The 24,693-nt window shown below is 28.1% G+C and overlaps 1 protein-coding gene across 9 annotated transcripts in view; it reads right to left on the reverse strand.

Moving 5' to 3' along the window:
* Window positions 1-24,693, reverse strand: part of LOC107456278 (cytosolic carboxypeptidase 1) — a 169,935-nt gene that overhangs the window by 15,544 nt on the left and 129,698 nt on the right. For 7 of the 9 annotated variants that reach the window (XM_071178727.1, XM_043039430.2, XM_071178729.1 and 4 more), the window contains 13 exons: window positions 20,998-21,065; window positions 18,867-18,936; window positions 18,631-18,771; window positions 15,814-15,945; window positions 15,117-15,239; window positions 13,079-13,225; window positions 12,300-12,527; window positions 10,479-10,555; window positions 10,145-10,243; window positions 7,026-7,618; window positions 4,303-4,434; window positions 2,414-2,492; window positions 688-844 (listed from right to left, as the gene is read on the reverse strand). In XM_071178727.1, the coding sequence (XP_071034828.1) occupies window positions 688-844; window positions 2,414-2,492; window positions 4,303-4,434; window positions 7,026-7,618; window positions 10,145-10,243; window positions 10,479-10,555; window positions 12,300-12,527; window positions 13,079-13,225; window positions 15,117-15,239; window positions 15,814-15,945; window positions 18,631-18,771; window positions 18,867-18,936; window positions 20,998-21,065 (2,046 nt within the window). Of the gene's footprint in view, window positions 1-687; window positions 845-2,413; window positions 2,493-4,302; window positions 4,435-7,025; window positions 7,619-10,144; window positions 10,244-10,478; window positions 10,556-12,299; window positions 12,528-13,078; window positions 13,226-15,112; window positions 15,240-15,813; window positions 15,946-18,630; window positions 18,772-18,866; window positions 18,937-20,997; window positions 21,066-24,693 lie in introns of all 9 variants that reach the window. The other 2 variants (XM_043039432.2, XM_043039431.1) reach the window with 2 other exon arrangements.

Below are 24,693 nucleotides of genomic sequence, written 5' to 3' on the forward strand. Positions count from 1 at the left end.
AGGTGAAGGCCTGCAGCGACTGCAGGGCAGTTAAAAACATGATATGGTGTCAGTTCCACATTAAGACAGTTGCCACAGTTTTGATATTTTCTAGTCTTATCTGTAGAAATTTTCATGTTTTTATGATGTTTTGTTCTTAGTCTGATGAGAGTAGTGGCTGTCTTCCTATCGATGTCAAGATTAGTTATTTGATCGTGGGCTTTGATTTTTAAAGGGGTGAATAGTCTTGACTTTGCAAAAGCATTTGCATCTGCCAACGTGGTTGGGATTGAATTTTGATTTAGATCTCTGGCATTTTTAGCCAAGGAATCAGCTATTTCATTGAACTCTAGGTTCACATGGGCAGGAATCCACTGCAAGAAGCAATTTTTCTGGAGACGCTAAAGTTGTCCAAGTTGTTCTATGATATTCAGGATAAGGCTTGAGGTACCTTTGCTGAGGGCCTGTAAGACAGACCTGCATTTACAAGTTTTAATAACATTATAAGAATAATATTTTTGTCGTGACCATTAAAATAAGATAATACATACGGGGCAACAAAAGATGCGGGAACGATAGATTGGGGTTTGAATTTATCTAAAGTAACTCTTTGGGTTCTTACTTAAGTAAAAGGTGATTTCAACACATTCTTATTAAAAAAGTTTTTTTTTAAATTAAAAATAAATGACAATAGTGAATGGTTATAACCTTCATTGAATTGGCTAGTTGATTTTTCCATATTTATGATGTTGAAAGTATATGGGTAGTTTGCTTTCATTCCAGATACTTCAAAATAAAACCACTGGATATGAGTTTTGGAATTGATGTCTGGATTAAGAATGAGATCATATACTCCTCCACCTTTCTGTAAAACATGAAATTACTTATAAATAAATACACATATTATAAGTATTTCAAAGAAATATATCAAAGGATAAAAAAACAATATTCAATACAATTTTTTTAAAAGAATCATTAAATGATTAATTACTGTAAAAATACAATGTAAGTATAAATATTAGATAAAAAAAAAACTTGTATATGAAAACAAAGTGATTAAAAAACATTGATATATTGAGGAAAAGAATTTTTACACTATTACATTATTACTTTGAAAATGTAGATTTAAAATTTCTAGCATTTTTTTACATAGATAGAATTTTTTTAAAAATTATTTTTCTCAATTATTGGAGAAATTATTCCTATTTAGAATATTTGTAAATACCAATTAATTTTGATACATGTTTCTTTGATGCTAATTATTTTTCTTTGGCACTGGAGCCCAGAAGAGGCCAAGTCTTTCTAAACCATCAGCAACAATTTTTGCCTATCTGGCACTACAGATTTCCAGTTCCTAACAACCAGCAGGCTGTGGTAATTTTAAACATTTTTAAGCTATCTAATGGCTTCCCATTCTCTTTTCCTGACTTCTTAGGACATGCTAAATATGTAAGACAACAGTGAAAGAATAGTCTTCTAAACAGTGTAAGAATCCAAACCATCTAGAACAATAAATTTTAATGATATGTCCTTTCAATTTAATGCAAAGTGTTTGCCAGACATCATTTTCATTCCCAACACTAAACACTTTCCTTAAAGCTTTCCTCTCAAATACCAGCAGCTGCTGCTTTGGTAAGTGACAAACACTCATATGTATCACAGCCACACCAGATTAGTGGCTACATCATAATTTTATAAATAGTGATTTTCGTTGTTTGTTTGAGAAGTTTTGATTTAAGTATTCTTTTTAGCCCACCCTATAAAGCACCTGTTTGCTATCTTAATGCGACTATTGATCGATGCATCTATGCCATTATTTTCATTCACTTAAGTTTCGAGGTATTTAAATTTTGCGACTCTTTTGAACATTAATCATTTATTGCAAGGAATTCAAGATTAGACATTCTTTCAGATATTTCCGAATATTTGGTTTTGGTGTTTCATCGATTGGTAAGCCCATGTCTTTAGCAGCTGTCTCAAGAACAATATCAAGAAAACAAATGTTTTAATGAACTGTTTTGGTTTGCCTACGATGTTAATGTTCTCACATATGCCTTCAAAGAACATCAAAACTAACAACAAGAAATAAGTACTTTATCACTGTTGAACAGAAGGCCACGGGTTTGATTTTTCCTCCCCTAATATCATTCCTAAATGCGTTTCATGCATTGATCTGGAGGTCTGGAAGAGTTTCCACATCATCATTTATTTTATTTTAAGACGTGTAGGGCAATTATATTTTCAAATTTCAAATTAGTTAAAAAAAAAACTTTAAATTTACAACATACTGAAAAAAATGTATGATGTAAGTAAATTTGAAATTAAAACTATATGATATACAGCATAAATGAAAGCATTGGGATAGTTTCCATATACATATATATAAATTATCTAAGAAGTTATTATGATTAAGACAATTGTACGGTCATCTCACCCAAAAAACTTTGCGAAGATTTCCACTTTCAAATCTTGACTCGAACTGCAAATATTCTGATTGCTGATCACAGTGAATTCTGAAATTTAAAACATTAATAGAATCTTTTTTAAATAATAAAAGTTAAAAGAAATTTGTTTCTAAAAAAACAAAAACTGTCTGACGTTTAGCTTTAACTTTAGTGTATTGATTTTTTATGAAATAAAATTACTCATGTAAAATGTTTAGAATAAAAGTTATTTAAAGCTAGAAAAGTTATTACATAGAGATGTTTTAACAACGAAAACAACTTTACACAAATGGAAATAATTTTAAAATTGAAAACAAAATGGTGAAAATGAAAATATTGTAACTATATTGTTAATAGGTATTATTTCCTAGTTTTTTTTTTTTCATCACTTAACCTTTATATTTAAACTCAAGTATTCCTTTCAATAAATATATACTTAAAATCTCTTCTTCGAAAAACTCTTGTAATAGATATCATTACTCTTAAAATAGATTCAAACTGCATAATAAATAATTATTAATGTGATATAAATATTTCCAATGATTTCTCAGGAGCAAGTTTATAATTATAAATGCAGCATTTAAATGAGCCTTAAAGTTTCATTTTTTACCAAATAATATAAATCACATAACTATTCATTTGATTAGAAGATGAATTGTTTTTTGCTTTATATAGCCAAATAGGTTGTCCCGATGAGGATAAGATGAGTGGCAATCACCCTCACTCCTTAATAATAATCATTCACTCTGCATAAAATGTGAGAGGACACTGGGTCTTGGAGCTTTTAATAGTCCAGTCGACTTTTTCAATATTTTCGCCTTTTTTCAAATGATCCATCTCCAATCTTTTTCTTTCTAAACTTTTGAAGATAAAAACCTAGCATGATGATGAAATTCAGATAAAATAGCCTCTAGTTGGCCAACTTATGGATATCAGCTTTGTATATTAAATTAAATAACTTATTAGAGTTATGAAACTTAGTATTGCTGTCTTAAAACAACAAAAGTCTTTTGCCAACTTGGGTATTATCTTAACTTAAGAGTCCTCAGTAATCTTCCACCATAACCTTGAAGAATAACTATCTTTTTTCCCACATAAATATGTTTACACTGCTATTTGCATGAAGTAATTGAGTAAATTAAAAGATTTTAATATGTACTTATTTCGAAATTAAATTTCTAAATAATAGGTGTCATAATTAAGTTTTCTAAAAAAGTAACTCAAAACTTAATTTTCAGTTACAATAATTGGATTAGTTTAAAAAAACTGAGTTAGAAATTTTATCATTTATCTTAAATATAAACAATCATAAATTTTAACATAAATGATAAGGTGATATATCATAAGTTTTTTTAGTTTAGATTTTAATTCTGATTAGGAGTTTTTCTTCAGACACAAGAGAGTAATTGGCTGACATCAAATGTTACATAAAAAATAGCTAATGTTTATACTATTTTTAAGAACGATTTCAAACCTAATTTATCATAAATGATAGATGCAATGGTAATATATATTATTTGTTTAATTAAAATAATTATAAAACATTCAAAAAACAACATAATTTAGATAAATACAAACTACACTTGTGAAAAGACATTTTTAATATTTTAACAATGAGATATAATTTAAAAATTCCACACACAAATTACATTAACATTATCATGTCTTGAAGCATAAAATTAATGCAAAAGCAATTTAACAAATTATATTTGAATTTTAACACAAAAATAAACACACACAACTATACCAGAACAACAACCATAACAAATGCCATATTCACAAGACTAAATAATCTCACCAAATCCGACATATGTATTTTAATATAAAAAGTGAGAAAAAAATAATACAAAAAAAAAAATAAAGACTTTGATAGTTTTACCTTTTGCAATCTTTGTTATGAAGTGGATTAGAGCTTGGCACATTTTCACAAAGTAAATTATCAAGATTGTAAATATCCGTAAATAGAAAATCATTCTGAGCCATTTCTTCTGCATGCTGATAAATTTTTTCCCTAAAAGAAGTAGGTTATTTACATTTTTATAAGAGACACAAATCAAATTAGGAAATCTGATTATCAAGAATGGAATATCTATAAAAATTTGGTTTTAATAAAATTATGTTACAAGTATGTAATTACATTAAAATTTATATTAGGATAAAATTAATAATAAGATATTCACATATTTTAAGTTAATAGCTGTGTAGCCGTATAGTTTCAGGGGTCTTTTCCAGGAGTTTTTAAATTGTAAAGACATACAAGATTATGCTCAACACTGTAAAATTACAATTAAAAAAATTAAATTAAAAAAAATAAACAGCAAATGCAGTTACTAAATTAGCGATGCAACATACAAATATTTGGTATTTAGCCTATACTGCTGAACGCAGAATATTCATTTCGGACAAATAAAGGAAGAAGCATCTGCTGAAGACAAAATTTAGTTCGTTTACATCTGTCTTTATTCCCCCCCTTCTTGGGAAGGGTTTATTCGATTAACAAAACAATAATGAAGATAAACAAATTTGTGAAGGGTCCGATTAAAGGATAAATTATTTTGTGAAGGGTCCGTTTTTAAGTTAAAATGTTTTGTGAAGGATCCGTTTTCAAGAAAAGATATTTTGTGAAGAGTCTGCTAACGAACCCAAATTTCTTCTAAACAGACCCCAGAGTTTAAAGAGCAAATATTTAGCATTACTAAACTCAATACACCAACAATATTTAACGTAATATATTTAATCTATCTTAACTATGGTGGGATATGCTTTCAAATAATACTCTAGATTTTTTTTTAAAGATTAAGGTTAAGAATATAACTTTTAGTCAGCAATTTATAATTAAAAAAAGATACAACTAAAATTACAGAAATCCCAATTCTTCAATACAATTCAATGAAGGTTAAACACATATTGATAAAAGCTACAATATCAAGAAGAAAAAAAAATGTACTGTGAATGAAAAAATAAGCCCACACTAAAGAAATGAGATATATGTTAAATCTATAAAATTTTAGCTGTACAATTCTATACATTCAGAGTAGTAAAGGAATTGATACTGTAGGATGTACAATTCACTAATCTATTTTGTGTAAGCAAAGAGATTCTTTTCGAACAGTACTATTGTAAAAATTTTAATTTTGCAAGTACTTATGCTATTACCCTTTAGATGCCTTAATCATATATTTACTTTCAGAGGTTCTTAATATTGATCGACTCTTTCGAAATTAACAGAGCGCGATTTTCAAATAAAAGGATTAAGTGTCATAACAAATAGTCATTAAACTAGAAATTAAGTCCAATTTAGGGACACTGTTTTTTTCCTTTGATCAATGTAATTTTACAAAGTATTTTTTTAAGTTCTAAGAATAAACTAGATAATGAGAAACTGAACTGAAGAGGAAGAACTGAAAGAGAATATATACAGTTTAAGTTAATAAAAAAAAGAATATAATACAACAAAAATTACTTGATAAAGACTGAATATTTCCAAACATAGGCCGAGAATTTTTGGAAAATTTTTTAGAGTTAAAGTGAGAGATTCAGTTTGCAATCGGATCTATTTATTTTCAAGGAAACACTATCAAGCTAAACTCATAGAATTAAATGAAACTTTTACAAGTTTTAAATAAATCATACCCACAAGGGGATTGCATTGGGAGAAAAGCAAAATAATACTGAAAAATGGGTAAAGGGTCAATACTTGGAGAATTTTCAAAACTCGAATCTTTTCCTCTTAGAGAACGTGTTTTTAAGAGACTGTTTGAGCAATTTTTTTTACCAATAATTCCATATTTCTTTTTGAAATTTTGAAGCTATTTTCTTGAAGCTTTATGAGGTATTTGTATTTCTAATGCTTTTTCATAAGTATAGTTTTTCAAGTCTGACACACAGGCATCACAATGTGAATCTTCACAGGAATCTACACAGGCAACACAATGTGAAAAAATGTCAATGCTATGTTGTGCAAAAAAGCTAATTCCTATTTTGTGAAAACAAGGTCTTAGATGCATTCTTGAAACTGGGCTTTTAACTTTCTCATAAAACTGGTGAAAGAGAGTCTGGACAAGAGGAATAAGTTTCTAGCACTTCTGCAGAGTAAAGCCTGGCTTTCAACAAATTTAAACTAAGCATTTTTTTTTTCTTTTTTCTTTTGCACAAAGAAGGGTAGTCTTATATTGCATTGCTTGTGAAATTGGCACTGCATAAGCTCAAAGGATTGAATAATCTTCCATACGCTTCAAATTTAGCATTTTTAAGATTATTTTGCCTTTGAAATGGAAAAATTTGCTGAAGAAACACGTTTTAAGGACATTGAAGACATCACGAAAACTGTAACGTCAGAACATTCCAAAAGTTTACAAAAACTTTCACAGTTGAATACAGAAAAGCATTACAGTAGGTAGATTATTTCAAATTACTCAAAATATATGAAATGAGTATATAATCTACATACACACCCTATTTCCAAAATAATTTTATCAGTCATGGAAATTAATAGCTGCACCTTGTCCAAAAAGAAAAATTGGTATAAATCTAGGTTCAGAAATAATTTTTTCTTCATTCATACACTGAATTTTTTTAAAACCGCTTAAAATAATTAATTACCTTATAAGAAAAGGATCTGGTTTGAAAAATGGATAGTCTAATTCAGAATCAGGTGAACAGTTTACATAATCAGGGTAAGCAAGTTTCACATGAGGTGAAACTGAAGTTGTAAGCAGAGACTGTTTTTGATAGACATCAGAATAACAAACTTTGTCCAGAAGTTTTTTATTTTTAATCTCTTCTTTCGCATTCTCAATTAAAGTGAATCTTTCTAAGTCTGTTAAATGATAACTGCTATCACAAGTTATGTTAGAGGACGGTATAACATTAGTATCACAGCTTGGACTAGAAAAATCAGTTTTCTTTGGAATTTTTGAACAGTTTGTTGGCCCACAAGATGAAACTGGAATCAAAGACAAAGTTTTTGGTGACTTTTCCTTCATGTGAAGAGATGAATCACTAGCAGGTTTGCGCATTTTACGTTGAGTTTCTTTTCTAGAAACTTGTACAAAGGAATGTCGTGGAATATTTTTTGGAATGATTGGATTCAGCTTTGTGTCATTAAACTCGATTACAGTTGATGGAACAAATTTTTCATAAAACACAGTTTTGAAACAATTATTTTGTACATCATCCCCAGAAGTAAAATGAGGCTAAAATGAAAAGAGTATAATTAGGTAATATATAATTAAGACTATCAACATACAGTGCATAATATTTAAACTGAACACAATAATAATTTTTTTTATAGTTTTTGTGGTTTTAATAGAATTGTTAAATACTTTTAAATGAGCGATGTTATTGCAGAGCTTTAAAGCTTATACTTATTCACAAATCCTTTAAAGCAATACTTATCCGCAAACATACATGACTATTGACGGTAAATAGATTATTACATCAAAATGACAGAAATTTTTAATTGTATAAACACAGATTTAGTTTCTTACTCTAATGAGATAAAATTAAGTCCAATAATTTTGCTCGGCTACAATTACGATTGCTTCCACAATTTGTGGTTTTAAATTCTCATTCAATTTTTAGTTCTTATGAATCCTCATTCACTATTTTTCGTCAAGCAGAATATTTAGCAATAGTGTGATAAGTTAAGTCTTAATATTGCTTTAGAGTTTTAAATATGTATTTTGTATTTCATATTTCAATTGCATATATTGTCTGGGTACAATTTTACATAATATTTATAATAAAAATAAATATAACTTATTAAAAGGCAAATTTACTGTTTAATAATTGTAAAACAGGAACATAAGATTTTTGTCCTATAATGTTGCATAATAAAGCAATACCATATATAACTGTTTGATAATGCAATATAGGGACAGAAATTTTACTTTCAATCCTTTTCTTTTGAACAACACCATCAAATACATTATAACAAAGAGTATTGTTAGGAAGGGATATTAAATAAATACTACAAGTAAATACCACTAATACAGTTATATGCTTTTATGTTGAGAACAGTCAAATATATATGTTACTTCTTTGTTTCTCTGTGATATGTTACTCTTTTATCCAATGAAATTGCACAATCAATAAAGATATTAATTATTTTATCATGATGTACCGAGAGTAAAATAAAAGGAATATCTAATATAATATGTGCCTCCTGTACACTAGAGCAAGCAGAGAATACTGACTCGCCAAGAGTTTATAAGTTACACCATATTTTTCAACTGCTCTCTTTTTAAAAATTTCAGTTGATATGAAATAAATCAAGCACACTAAACATAATGTCATCCTCTTTATTTCAAATTGTTCAATCTTACAAGCCCTCTTTAAGTTCATACATCTCAATTAGCTTTTAGACCTATTGTTTTTAATCAATTTACCTTGTGCTATAAACTTGCTTGTATTACATCATTTCTACTTCTAGCAATATCCATACTGTAAAAAATTCTCAGGATTTTGTTTCCCAACTGACTTATTTTCCCACTCTAAAAATACTATGCTCTCACTTTTGTTTCCTTTTTCACAAATGTATCTGTTTGCAGTACAATTGCTTAAAGGGATTTAACTATTATTTTATTAAAATTGAGGATATTACTACATTGCTTAATACCTGTGTCGAACAAATTACATTTAAGTTTAATGGTAAATTCGACAAACAAAATTGAGTTATTATCAAGATGCAAATTCCTCTCTCCTTTACATTTGTGAAATTTTTGTGCATTATTTCAAACAAGTATTTAAAAGAAATTAAATTCTCATGTTAATGTTTATACTCTTATGTCAACTCTCACGAGTTTTATTTCATTCATATAAATACCGATTTCCTTGTAAATGCTATCATTTCTGTCTCCTTGCCACACTCCACATGGAAATGTATTTTACATGGTTCGCCTCTTTTGGCCACTACAATCGTTTTAAGTGGCTCTATATTTGAGATCTCAAAGCATGTTAACTTCTTTCTACTTCAGTTGTGATGCAAATGATGTTTAAAACAAAAGAAAAAGTATAGCAATAGCAACATAAAAAAATTCCATAAACAATAAAAATTCATTAATAGTGTAAATTTGTAACTAAACTTTCTGTTAGACTAATCTTTTTTTTAAGAAAAAAGTTACCACATAATTTTTTTTTCAAAACTTAGGAATTCTTAATTGAATAAAAATTACAAAACTAAACAAAGCGTTTAGGTTAAAAGCAATGGGCATTACACAAATTAAAAGAATGTTACAACATGTAGATGATGAAGAATGAATGACGATGTAGATGTAAAAGATGTAGAATGAATAACGTTCTGGTAGTCCCTTTAACATTTAGAAATGACCTTGTGATTAATCAAATAAGAACCTGATGACCAAATAACTGTCAAACAATTTGCTGATAAGAAAAACATTAGTATCGTACCCACTCATTTCATTTTGCTCATGTTTCGGATAATCGATCAGGAAGAAAAACATTTATAGATCATATAGGATGATTGGGAGACTAGAACATTCCAATTTGAGAGTCCTAAGGCTTTAGATAAAATTTATTATAGCAATATTGCTTAAATTTTTCGACCATTATGCCTCAATAAAATATAATACAGAACCTCCAACAAATCGCTATGCCCCACCTGTCAAATTTAGCTTATTTTGCAAATGCAAATTATAGTTTGATACTTTTTGAACAGACCCTGCATTTGCTAAAATTAGGAATTATTTTAAAAAATATACCTTTAATGGATGGAATTCATTAATTTCTTCAAAAAATGAAGAGAACTGCTCATATGATTCCCCATATTGGGATTCAACAACATCAAAAGGTCGAAGTTCCTGCAATTAATAAAAATAACAGAAATAGCTGTAAAAAATAATAATATACAAAACCTATTGATTGAAATATGAAAATTAATAAAATTTACAGCAATATTAACACTGTTTAAATAAGGAAAAAAAGTTAAAATATGATTATCATTAAAGCAGAGTTTAAATAGTTGATTAAGAGTCATTTAAAAGAGTTAATAATCACTTTAAGCTAATAAATGCATTATACAAAAAAAATTCATACTTCATCTGAATCAGTTCCGCTATCGACAGAAGATAAATTAGAAGAACCTAAACTAACAGTGTCATCATTTTTACCATCTGAAATGCAAAAATAAATAAAATTAGAAATAATAAAAGAAAATAATAGCTGCATATACAATAATGATAAAATATCTGTTAATGAATTTCATATCAAATCAATTTTCATTCACCCAAATTTCAGTACATACATTAGAGAATATTTTCTGTTATAGTTTTTTCGTAAGTACAGAGCCCAAAAAATAAACGGACAACCCTGAAAACCTAATTAACAGATTGATCTAATAAATAGATCTTCTTCCAGATTGGGGCATCCCAGACCAAATATCTTAAGGATCAAAAATCTGAATACATCAAAAAAAAAAGGTATGTTCATTCAAAGAAAGTATGTTTCTGTATCTGATTTTGTTACTTAAAATAGTGTCTGAATAAATAAATTATTAAAGGTTACCCCCTCAAACCATTGAGATTAAGTCCTACAACGTGACAATCCTATGGCTGGATCAAAAGTTATTCAAAGTTTTTTTTTTTTGCACTGTACACAACATTTATTTGTATTTTAAATCAATAATTTACATTTTGCACATTTTAATTGAAATTTATATCTCTATTATTGCCCTTGAGATAATAAAATATCAACAAGTATATAAAAATATTCAAGAGAACTAGATAACATAGAAAATATTTATAATTCTGATAAAAATGCTAAACGACTGGAAATTTCAGGACATGGTGTAATACATATATTGGCTCAATTAAAAGAAACCGAAACAAATGATGCACGGAATCCCTCTAGATGGTTCAAATGCACAGCAAAAATTAAAAGCAAACATATTGTTAATACGATGAAGTGAAATAAAAGATTTCCAGCAATAAAAATTAAGGAAAAAATAAATAAAATTTGAAGGTAGAGAAAAAAAAGAACATCAGTTATATTTATCTAATAAGATCAAAATTTTACTGAATTTAATTTAAGAAACATAAATTTAATATTTCATATCAATATGAGCCAGAACTAGCACATTCTTTTTTACATCCGAGCTTACTTTAATAATGTAAGAAAACAGTAAATACAAAAGTTTATAAAACGTTTCAAGGTAGTATAGTGAAAAGCATGCAATAACTGATAGTGTTTAATAATTTTGATAATATTTCTCTGTCAATAATAATCTTTTGCATTTACTCCATCAATGGTTATGTGAGCTTAATGCTTCCTTGCTTATACCTACTTCTTCTTTGGCAATAGTAATACTTATGATTTACACTTAAAATACATGTTCATATAGATAAAATGCTGTTAATACAATTTTTATCAGAAATACTAATAACAGGTATATTAATATGCCAGGAAAGGGAATGTAAAAAGTGTGAGAATTTTCTCACTCAGATTTTTATATCAGGGGTCTGTCTAGGTTTTACTGAGAGGTACCTATTTTGTGAAAATTTAGACATAATATGTGAAAAATTAAAAATGATATTAAAANTAAACATATATATATATATATATATTAGATTGGTTAAATATTAAATTTGATTTCAAGGTCAACATAATGATAGGATTATTTGAAATATCAATGTTATACAGTATTTACATAACAAATCTTTCATCATTTTGAATTTTCATATTGCAATTTCTTTTAATAGCTAATTATTTTAGTACCAATTTTTAAAGACATTGGTATAATAATGTACATGATGTAAATAAAATAAAATCTGATGAAAAATAATATTTGAAACTCAGCAATAATAATCAAAATTCGGGAAATAAAAATTATTATGATCTAATGAAGAAAAAAATTATTACCAGAGCTGTCAGACTCATTCATATAAAAGCATTCAGAAAAGGTAAAAGTGACAGGGTTGTTGAGTTTTCGCACAGGTAAAGGTCGAGCTGGTAAACATCGTTGGACAACAGTACTAACAAGTGATACCAATGAAATATAATGATTTCCAGTGAGATTCACAAGCGTTTTACACCATGATAATAGGGAAGGAATTGTTCCTGATGATAACAGTTTTTCACGCCCAAGCTCTAGAAAAAAAATTCGTAATATGAATAAAGATAAAACAAATTCAAATGAAAGGGAATCATATATTAGTTTTTCTTAACTCCTGTTCAATTAAGTTTTATTTTTAGATAAAAGATTGTATTTTATTTCAACAATAATATATTAAAAAAATTAATTTAAAAAAATAATTTTTTTTTAGTCCAATTGCATTCAGATAATTATCTGAATATTATTTGAATCATCCTTCTAAATATTTTTGCAAAAAGAAACAGTATAAAAATGAGACAAAAACTAAAAGAAATGTTGCTTAGCAGTAAAAGAGCACAAAAACAACAATGAAAAAGAAAGTTAATGTAAATAAAGTTTTGCCACAATAGATTTTTAAAAAATCATGTTAATCCATAAAAGCTGTGAAATTAATACACATTAGACTTGAATGGAATATAAATAAACTTTGAAAATATCTTAAACTTTTTAATCATAAAAATGACAACAACTGAATAAAAAATACATAGTTGCTTCCTTAACTTTTAATAAAAACCTCAAAATAATTATAGACATTAAAAATGCATACTTATCTGTGTTAGATGTACTAAAATACGTAGGCATATTTTACAGATTGAAGCATTAACTTTTGAGCAACTTGTAACATCAGTACCAAATATAATTAGCAGAATACGAGATACAACATCCTCTTTAACAAATTGGCGAGCAGAGTGTCCTAAAAAGAATGTTCATACATTTTAATCAAATCTCACATATCATATGTAAGTCTGACAAAGGTCAAATTTAATAAAAACTTCAACATCCTAAATTATTACTAATTAAAATTTTTTTAGAAGAACTTAAACAAAATCAAATAAAAAAAACAATTTTAACTAAATCAAATCAAAAATAAATTAAAACGAACTGTTTCATACATCATTTGAAGTTGTTACATGCGAAGACATGGCAAAATTATAATTACTAATGGTAATAACAAATTTCATATTCAGTACAATTTTATTAAATGACTAGCTTTATATCAATACATATCAATTGAAATATTTTATTTCAACTGGCTTACCACAATTCTAAAACTCAAAGTGCATATTGCAAAAAAAGGAAAATCCTGAATAACTAATGATCCCATTTTCAAGTACATACTGGGACTCAATGGTTCAAAGACCTATCTTTAAATATGCTAATTAATTAGTACAGATGATGTTACAAAAACATACTTCCTCTTCTGAGTAAGCATGCTTTTTTTTTAATAAATTCATATTCTTGACCATCAAAATATGGAGATAGCCACCATCTGAAAAATATGGTCACTATAGTTTTGACAAAGGAGCAGTTGAATGTTTAAATCCCTTAATGTTAATTTCACTTTTTTTAAATTTTGCCATCTCAAAAAAAAAAATTCATATTTTTAAATTTTTATTTCTCAAGAACTAAATATGAAGGGAATGATACCATTCATATTTAGGGTTTCCCCATTTACATAGATTAATATAGTGTAAAAATTTGTTTACTTAAAAGTTTAATTTTTGTTTTTAGCATGGAGCTATTTTTGGATAAGTTTAATTTATAATCTCGTAGAAAAACATTTTATTCGCTTTTTAGCCTAAGAGATAATACGCTACAAGTGAAATTCAGAATTAGTTGCATTTTAAGACACAACAGGTTATTTAATAAAACTAGGTTCAAACTTTCGACCACTCTCTTTATTGAAATCATATTAAAGATTGAGGGTCAAAAATTCAAATACGTCAACCACAAAAAAAATTAATAAAAATTATAATAATATATATATATATATAAGTAGGATGATGTTGATGATCATTGATTAAGTCACTCAAAATCAATAACAATCACACTTATCCTTTAATAATTCATAAAGCTTTAACATTGAATCATGAGTCACACAGACTCATTCTCATACTACCACACAGGTTAGTTAAACACTTACAACTTCTTTAAACACAAGTCACAAAGACTCAAACTTTAACCATCTAGGTTTTCCTTTACATTTTCAAGAACTACTCTTCTTTCCAATCGATATAGTTCTAATAGTTTTATTCAGGACAGCAATATCTATCGGACTCACGCAGAGGTTGTTTCGTCTCGTTTATCACACACATATATATGCATATATATATATGCATATATATATATGCACATATATAGATGCATTTCAGAGAAAGTAGGTGTTTGAGTCAGATTTCATAACTTAAAGTACTATTATCATAATTTTAGTTATGAAATCTGACTCTTTAATAATTAATTAAATTAATAAGCATATTTAAGTGTAATGAATTAATATGCATCTTTAATCATTAATTAATAAGCCTATTTAAGTTTAGGCCATTGAATATACAGTATGTTTTGGTATGTGAAAATCTGATCATTAGTTCAAAAAATGTATAGGCTGTTTTTTTTATTGCAAACTGCACACAAAGCAATGCATTTTTTCCCTAATGCAAATTTTAAAAATCATAGAGAAAGTTTAAAAATTAGTTAAGTTCTAAAAATAAATAATTTGTTATGCATAAATTAAATAGTTAAAATGATAAAATTAAAATTATCTAATTAAAAATATTATGCTGCATTATGCACAGAAACATACTAACTAGTTCTAGTGGCTTCAGAAATAGCATTAAGAACTGGAATAATTGTGACTTTTTTTGGCTCTTCTAAAAAATGTATAAGTTCTCTAGGCAATCCATCTTTACTTAACTTCGTAGCATTAACAGCTAAAAACATATATATTGAAATTAGAATCACAATCTACAAACATTGATTATTTAATATGTATTTCAACTTTTTTAATTTTTGTAGAAAAACATAACATAAAGAGTTCTTTTCATTTAAATAAATAAAAAAGTGAGAATTTTAATTTTACTGCAGCTTAAAAAAATGTCTCAAGCTTTTTTATAAATTTTTAACACACCGATTTAGTAGTTAGTGTATTTATAGTTGATTATACATTTTAATAGTGTCACATATGAAAAATATATTTTTAGAAAAAAGTAGCATTAAAGGATATTTCCCTTTCCATTGATAATAGTTACAGAAATAATATTTTACTCCAGCTAAAAGGGAAATTTCAACTAAACACTTTTTTCTTCTTTTCCAAACTTTTTTTTAGCTATCTTATAAATTTTATGTGAGTAAAAAATTGTTAAATTATAAAATTATTGCAATATAAAAATTTAAATACAATTAAGAAATGTATTTTTTGTGCTACAATTCAGTTTTAAACACATTTGGTGAATTAATTAGAATTACAACTATTTTAACTAAAGTAATATAGAAAAGCACACTCACAACTTGCCATAATCTTTTTAAGTAGTTTCATAATTGTATTAAGAACTTTTAGTTTCCTTGAATATGCCTTTATATGGGAAACTATCACAGGTAGTACACCTAGAAATCTCGCTTTTACTGCAAACTTCTTATCTAAAATAAAGCAAAAAAATTTTTTTAAATAACAGTAATTGAAAACAGTAAGCAATTTTTTTATATATGTTTTGATCAATTTATACATCAATGTCAATTAGATAAAAAATTGCACAAAAAATAAAAAATAAGACAAAAAGTAAAAATAGATAAAAATTAAAAAATAAAAATCTTTTCTCCTTTAAAAAATAATAAAATAAGAGAAAATAAGAATGATTTTAAAATGCATTCTATGTTTTTTTACTTAATTTTTTATTCCATTAAAATGTATTTAAATAAGTATTTTTAAAAAAAGCTTATTAAGACATACATATCTTTGTAATAAAATTTCCATCTCATTATTACCTTTACATGAGCCCAGTGGCAGAATGTTTTCGGGCTTTCTGCGACAAAACTCTCTAGCACTAATATCTTTCTGCAATGTACATTCAATAATACCAAAGATGAATGTTACTAATTAAAGGTAATTAAAGCGCTGTGTTAAAAAAAAAATGTATGGGCAATATTCTAATATTATGGGCAATATTCTCGCATATTGTTGGAGGGCGCACTAATTATTTCCTTTATTGCATTTTGCAAATCACCAGCACATTAAAAAAATAATTCAACATAATGAAATCTGTAGCAGTAATAAACAAAAAACAGATCGATGAAATCACGCGAATCGGACTCTTCAGAAAGGTGTTAATCAAATTCAATGTTTCATTTTCAGATTTGATTGTTGAAAAATATCGGGTTTTAAGAACAATGTGGAAATCAAAAGCAATAAATGCCCAAAAAATTGATAAAATGATTGCCTTAAAAAGTAAATGATCAAATGCGCAATTCGAATTTCCCATATCACCTACCTGAAATACATCCGGACATCTAAACGCCACGTAAAAATCAATGTCAATAACTGATGAAAATACAATCAAAATGGATTAACGATAACGGCATTAATTGAGGGCTTCAAAAAGTGATTATTTAAATGCGCGATTCGAATATTGCGTGGAAATTTCTGATGAAAAACAAACCAAAATTTTTTACTTCTCTAAAGAAAAATCTTTCTGCAAGAACTCTGTTAAGTTCTGCGACAATGTCGCAATGTCGCCGCGATTCTGCCACGGGGTACATGAGCATTTCTTGAAAATATTGTACGTTTTAATTTTGATTACTTAAAGTGCAATTTAAATATTTCACTGCATTACACAGTTTATGTTTGCAATAAAATGTTAGTTTTTCAGCAAATATATGATTAAAATTCAGATTTTTTAGTAACATGTGATTTTTTTCTGTACAAAATTAAAGATATTTTACAGATTTTTTCAATTTTTTCTCCATAATGTTAAATTCCCAACAAAACCCGACAGTTACGAAATAAAATTGCTCACATCTCTCAAATAAATAATTGATGCTAAAACAGTAGACAAAGCTATCAGCTAGTAGACAATCAAATTATTTTGGTCGGTTAAAATTTTTTAATAAAAGATTATTTGAGATTTTTAAGGTTATCTCAAAACTCCATAGGCAATTTTCGGCAGTGTTACATATATACAACCTCAAATATTTATCTCTCATTAATATTTGCATGAATATTTTTGAAAGCAATTTACAATATCAATTCTGCAGTGGAATGATAGTAAAGAACACCAGAACACCAAAGTCAAGCATCACTGGCTGGGGCCAGTAAGCGGGTGGGTGACCACTTCGATCAGCCTGTGTAGGATCCAAGGATGTGCAGTATTGGTCCTTGTTAAACTGTTCTACTGTAAAATGCTCGACTTTGGATGCAGGTCACCAGGCTACCAAAGCAGGGGAGCCATCCCTTTCGCAGAGGATCAAAATTGTGATGGTATTTCTTCTGATCATCCTCAGCGATGTTTCCCAGACTGTTACCAATAACCCATTGTGCAGCTCTAGCGCGACATAAATAAAGTACCTACCTCAATACCAATTACAACAACAAGCATTGAAATTTATATTGTTTTGCTTTAATTTTGCCATTTCAAAATTGTAAATAATCTTGTAAAACAGTAATTAACAGGATCTGAATTGCTGTTCGCAGTTCTAAACCTTGCAAGATTGCTTGCCTTTTTGCCTAAAATTTACGCCTTCAGAATTAGCAAGGTTTTAGACTAAATGATAAAAGCCATGGTAAGAACTCTGGTTTTTACCATTCTGCCTAAAGCTCTACTGTTCATATTGTAAAAGTTCATCTAGGCAATAATAAATTATTAAAAAATTCACAATAAACTGAATATTTAAAAACATAATTCAATATTTTCAGATAAAAATTTTTTTTTCGAAATTCATTGCATAGCTTTTAAACTCTTTATCTTGATAAAGAGTTTAAACAAAAAATAAGATTGTTTTTGTACATTAAACTTAGTAACATAATTTACTTTTTACCCATTACACATACAGTTAAAAATTTCTTTTTAATTATTTTGATTTTCAAAATAAGATAAGAAATTATTTAAATTTATATCAATTGTTGCTTCCAAAACTTACAAATTAGACTTTTGCAAATATTTTACAGGAGATGAACTATCTCAATATGGAAGAAAAATTAAAAATAAGCACTAATGTATTAAAAAAATAATTATAAATGAAGCATTTATCTATGCTTAGAAATAAAAACAGTATCAAATATATATTTCGCAAAAAAATATTTTTAAGAAAAACTTTTTTCTTGAAATGTACCTTCATCGCCAATTTTCACAGTCACTTTGTAAAGGGAACATATGAAATCATCTCCCCATGACAGTTGACATTTAACAATCAGTTTCAACAAGTGATCAGTGGCATTATGAAGAACAAAAGCTTGAGCATGTTCGGTACCTCCTAAAATTACATTTTACCAGTTATAAACTAAATTTTTTATTTTTCTTATTTAATTATTTTAATTAGTATTATGCAGAAAAAATTAAAAAGCATACTTGTTTTGTGCAATAACATTTTCTCCATAATCAATATAACAAAATGTCGAATGTGCTGATCTTGTGTTTTCTGGAAGAAAAATTGATTTGTAATTGACAATTTCAGAACAAATACATTAACAATAAATATTAGATTCAAAATACTTCTTTCCTGAAATCTGAAGGTGACATTATGAAATTTAAAAAATTGATAGTGTGTAACTGAAAATTACATAAACGGATTTAACGGAGGAAACTAAATATTAACACTTTTTACTAATAACTGTAGGAGGTTAATTTTTCTAATACATTTATCTTTGTCTGATTAGAATTTTTCAGCATTGTATCAACTTAAAAAAAATAACTTTTCCCTCCGAAAGCGAGTGTGAGTTTACTATAATGTGAACAAATAAATTAAATACATCGGAATGTATTTAATGAATGACGTGATGCAATAAAAAAATTTTATTCTTGATATTTTTATTGAAATTTTTTTTTTCCTTTTATAATAAATTACTACCACAAGCATGGAAAGTTGACTTAGGGGCCATTCAAATAAAACATAATCATATTTTTGGTAAATTTCAGCACCTCACTATGTAAGATGTCAGAAAAATAAACAAATTACTAATGCCTCCCCAAACTTAAGATTTGAGGAGAAAAATATATTTTCTCTCAAATTTAATTTTATTCAAGCAAATTATGTAAAAAAAATTGCTATTTCTTTTCCTTTTTGATGAATGAGATTTACTGTCGTACGTAAACGTTAGTCCTACTTTTTTCATCCTAAATAAATAAACGAATCGTCAATCTCTTTCCGCATCTAGGTGTTCATGTACATTTCAATGATCCCTGAATTCTTTAGAAAGCTAGAACATTCAAAGATAGGAAAGGAGAAACTTTAATATCTTATTTTTTACAATTAGCATATAGATTTTTTATATTTTTTTAAGTCTAGCTAATTCAATTATAAATAATAATAAAAAATATTTTGTAATTAAAAAAATTTAAAGAAATTTTTTTAAAATTAAATACATTTTATTTGAAAGCCTTGTTTTACAAACTTAATTCATTTTTGAAGGATGTAGTTTCTTATTCTGACGCCCGGTGGCCGAGTGGTAGCGCTTTGCGCTCCTGTGCCACAGGTCCTGGGTTCGAGCCTCGGGCCGGGCAAGGTAGACTCAGCCTTTCATCCCTTCAGTGGGTCGATAAATGAGTACCAAGCATGATTGGGAACTAAATACTGGGGGTTTCGCGTTCGGCTGACCACCTAACCGGAACATCTGCTCCTGCACCCCAGAGCCCAAGGTCAAGAAAACTGAGATGGACACAGTCAGCCTTGACCCTATATGGGCTGTCACGCCACTGAGTTTAGTTTTTTAGTTTCTTACTCAAACAATATAAATGACAGCATGTAAATCAAAAGGAAAAAGTGAACAATACTAAAGTTTTCATTGATGTATTAAAGTTCCTATATCTACAGTCTAGAGATAATTATGGCAAGTTGCTTTATTATTATCCCGTTTATTTCCACTATCATTGCCTTGCTAAAGCAATAATAGTGGAATCAGTTACCACACTTGGCAAAGTATGTGTCAAACAGAGCAGCTGAGCTAGACTTTGTGGGACATTTGGCAAAACTTTTTACAACATCCTTTAAATTTATTTTTCTTTTAAGAGCATCTCCACCCAATAACTACCCAAAAACCAAATAGATTTTTTCCAAAGTTATGGAAACAGATTGTGCAATAATTTTTTGAAATTTAATTCCAAAGAACAAAACACACATAATTTTTTTTTTCGAATAATTTTTTTAGATAGGTGTTCAATTTTAATCAAAGATTATATCAGGTGAAGACTCTCCAGCAATGAATTTTTCAGTTAAGATTTACGCTTATTATTAAATATGTTCAAACAAATCTTATTTTGTAGTTTTAATATGATTTTGATTTCTAGGAATAGCTTTATTATGCCTACAAAAGACATGCCTATGTTTTCATCTATGTGAATAGATAAAAAACGAGTTTTTGAATTTTTAATTTAATATCTGGTAATAATAAATCTTAATAATCAATGTATGGAAAAACAATTTCATAAGCACAATTACTAAAAATATTATGTGTTAAAAAGTAAAGATTTAAACATGTTTTACTTCTAATATGGTAACTAAAAGTGGTATGCCTCCTGTGCAATTGGACACAAAATGCTTCATGGCACTTTCTAAAAAAATTTAAAAAAAGGAAGAAAATTCAGAAGAAATATTTCTAAATTCCATAAAATGTTAGTTTGATAAAGGTAAAAATACATGATAGATAGAGGAACAATTTCTTTTTTCTTTTCCTTTTTTGTGTTTATAATATAAAACAACAGAACTTCATATATATATACACTTCTGAAGTTATAAAATGATTCTATATATATATAGAATCATTTTATAACTTCAGAAGTATTTAGAAAACGCGATTTCTCATACTTATCAATGAAGTTTAAAGCTTTTAGAGGTTTTAGGGAATGATTACAAACTGAAAATAGTGTTTATGCAAACAAATTTAGCAATAAATGTGTAACAATTATTTCAGTTATTATATGCCCAAAATTTCAGAAACCTAGCTTAAATATTTATGGAGATATGGACATTTTTATAAAAACTAAGTTTTCTTTGCTTAGATTTTTTTTATTATTTTTCTTTATTATAACTTATAATAAAATATTTGATAAAATTGAACAAAATTTTAAGAGCAATTTAGAATTAGTTACAAAATTCATTTAAAACTGTGCAAGATATGAGTAATTAATGTAGTTCTTTTGTACTGCGCATTTGTGGGAAAAATTTAAAAAAAAGTTTTTTTTTCTTCTTAATTTTGTAGGGAATTAATTGTATTTGGCAACTAATAAAAAAAATTCCATTTGATTTTTTTAAAAATTTCAAAAGTTTCCAGCAATTTTCTAAGTAGTTTTTGTACTTTTTAAAAGAACCTCAAAATAAGGGGTTTTCTACAAATATTATTTTGTATCGTAAGACAAATTTAAATAACAAATGATAATGCCTTACAATAAACGTTTACACAACGAAATAAGATTATATAAAAAAATAACAGGTGTAGAAAAAGATACTTATATGGGGATGATCTCTAATAATGCCAGTGTCATTTTTAATAAATGTTATTTAATTGTACAAAATGAAATTTGTGGAAAACCCCTTATTAGTTTGAGTTTTTTTAAAAATATTACTTAGAAAATTGAAACTTTTGAGATTTTCAAGATATTCAAATTGAAATTTTTTTTTATTAGTTGCCAAATACGATATTAATCTCTACAATATTAAGAAAATAATTCAAAATTTTTCCCGCGCATGAGCAGTATAAAAGAACTACTTTAATTACTCATATTTTGGGCAGTTTTAAATGAATTTTTCTCAAATTTTAAAGCAATAATTTTGAGACCAATTTTAAATTGCTCTAAAATTTTTGTTTAATTCCATTGAATATTCTTAAAATTGTAGCAAAAAACTGTAAGACAAAATACTTTTTTTTCAAATAAAAATGTCCAAAAATATTTATGCTAGGTTTACGAAATTTTGTGCAACTATTGCATGTAATAACCAAACTAATTGTTACAAGTTACACATTTATTGCTAAAGTTTTTGGTATAGGGTGTTCAAAAACACTATTTTTCGTTTTTAATTTATTATTTATCCTTTAAACCACTAAAAGCTTTAAATTTCATTGATAAATACGGGAAATCGCAAGATTTAAACACTTCTAAAGTTATAAGTGTGTTCCCAGAAGTGTTTCCATTATTTTTCTACCTCCTGTGTGTGTATGTATATATATATATTTACATTTAGAACATATTTACATTACATTAGAAGATATTTGTAGATATATATTTATATATATATATTTTCAACTTCATTTAGAAACATTCCTTAGAATATTTTTCAAAAATTCTACTTCAACATTAGTACAGAGTACTTCTGAAGGTATCTTGATACATATTTTGGTGAGGATATACGAGGGCAGATCGAAGACTAACCTCTGATGAAGTAAATAAATAGCCTGCTTAGATTCAATAGATTTTTCATTGACATGAATGATACAGCTCCCTTCCATTTTTAAACGTAGTCCTCATTTTATATTTCTAAGAACTTGTCACTGCAATTTACTGACTTACCAAACCTTTTTGCATAAAACTCAGTCACCAGTAATTTGAGCCTACTTATCATAGCATTTTCATACACTAAATCATACTGCTGTTTGAAACTTATCCACTTAAAGGGTATGATTAAACATGTCCCTTTAGAATTAGCACAAAAGATCTTATTTTTGTCAAGCATTATGAAGGTGAGCATTAACATGCAGCAACACTTCAGTAGGGCGGGGATAGCCTGGCTGGCAGGACACTGGACTAATATTCACGAGAACGGGCGAATCCAGTCGGCCGAAAACTCCCTGTGAAGTAACTAGTGGCTGGTGCACGTTAAATCTGTCGGGTCACAAAGTCCTCCATGTTCCCAAAACAAATTATACCTCTGGGGTAACTGAAGATTGATCGTTCTCTGGTTCAAGTCAAAATTACGAACTGAGGATGAATGAACGGATGCATGAATGGGTCCACCGTATAAACGGGTGTGGCGTATGTATGTGGCAGAAGTCAAATTCTTGGCCATAGATAGCGCCACTAGAAAACAAGAGCAATCATGCCCCCTTTCAGTACATAATATACAATTCATGTTGAATACCTGCTGCTGACATCTTTCTTTTGCCCATCACTCATCACTCATTGTGTCTTGCATTAGGTAGAATACATTAGGTTTTCAATGGCAGCTCACATTTTGTAACTTTATAACATGCAAATACAGAAGATTACAATACTCCCATCAGGATGGTGAGAAACTTAACATTTCACAAATTGATTGATGAAAGAATGGTTGCCCTTAGCTTACTACTACAATTAGCACCAAACGATAACTGAGATTAGTTCCCAAATTGCCCTCAAGAGTTTTTTCTTCAAATTGTTTTTGAGCTTTTTCAGAAAATAGAGCAAGAAAAGAAATGTATTCAAAACACTTGTTTGGCAGTTAATAAAAGTTACATATTTATATTTCCATGACAATGATAAAATTTGAGTTTTATTTAACATTACATGTTAGTAAGAAAAACACCAAAATCAACTTAATTTGCAGTGCATAATCATAAGTATAAAAAAAAAAACTTCATTAAAAAAATATGAAGAAGAAAAAAAAACATAAATTGGTATTTGTAAAAACAACTAGAAAATTTTTTATATAAATATATAGATTGTAAATTATCTATTATATAAGATGTCCACTACAGTCCTGGACTCACTTGAACTTCTAAATGGTAACAACTTTAAACTTTAGTACAAAAGTGATGCTTAGTTATTGTAAAGTGGCAGATAAGATCTTTGANCAGCCGTCGATGATCCGCCGTGAGGGGAATCCTGTATAATGGCACCCTTGCACGCAATCCACGGCGTAGCAGACGACGACGAATTGACGAAGCCGACAATTGTACACCTGTAGCAGTAGACCAATGTGCTGCCAGCTGCCTGGAGGAAGCTGTGCGATCATTCACCGCCATGCGGAGCAGGTGTCGATCATCGCGCTCTGACGTCACCTTCTGTCGTCCAGTGCCTGTTTTTCGAGTTGTTCGGTGCTCGTCGGTCCATTGCTTCCAAACTCGCATCACTGTGGAACTGTTCCGCTGCATACGAGCTGCTATTGCGCGATAGGAAAATCCTCCTTCTGGAAGGCCGATTATCCTCCCTCGTTCAAACTCCGTAAGTTGCTTGAATTTCTTATTCTTCCGTCGTGGAGGCATACTCA

This window comes from Parasteatoda tepidariorum, chromosome 3, assembly GCF_043381705.1.
Source record: "Parasteatoda tepidariorum isolate YZ-2023 chromosome 3, CAS_Ptep_4.0, whole genome shotgun sequence".
NCBI lineage: Eukaryota > Metazoa > Arthropoda > Arachnida > Araneae > Theridiidae > Parasteatoda > Parasteatoda tepidariorum.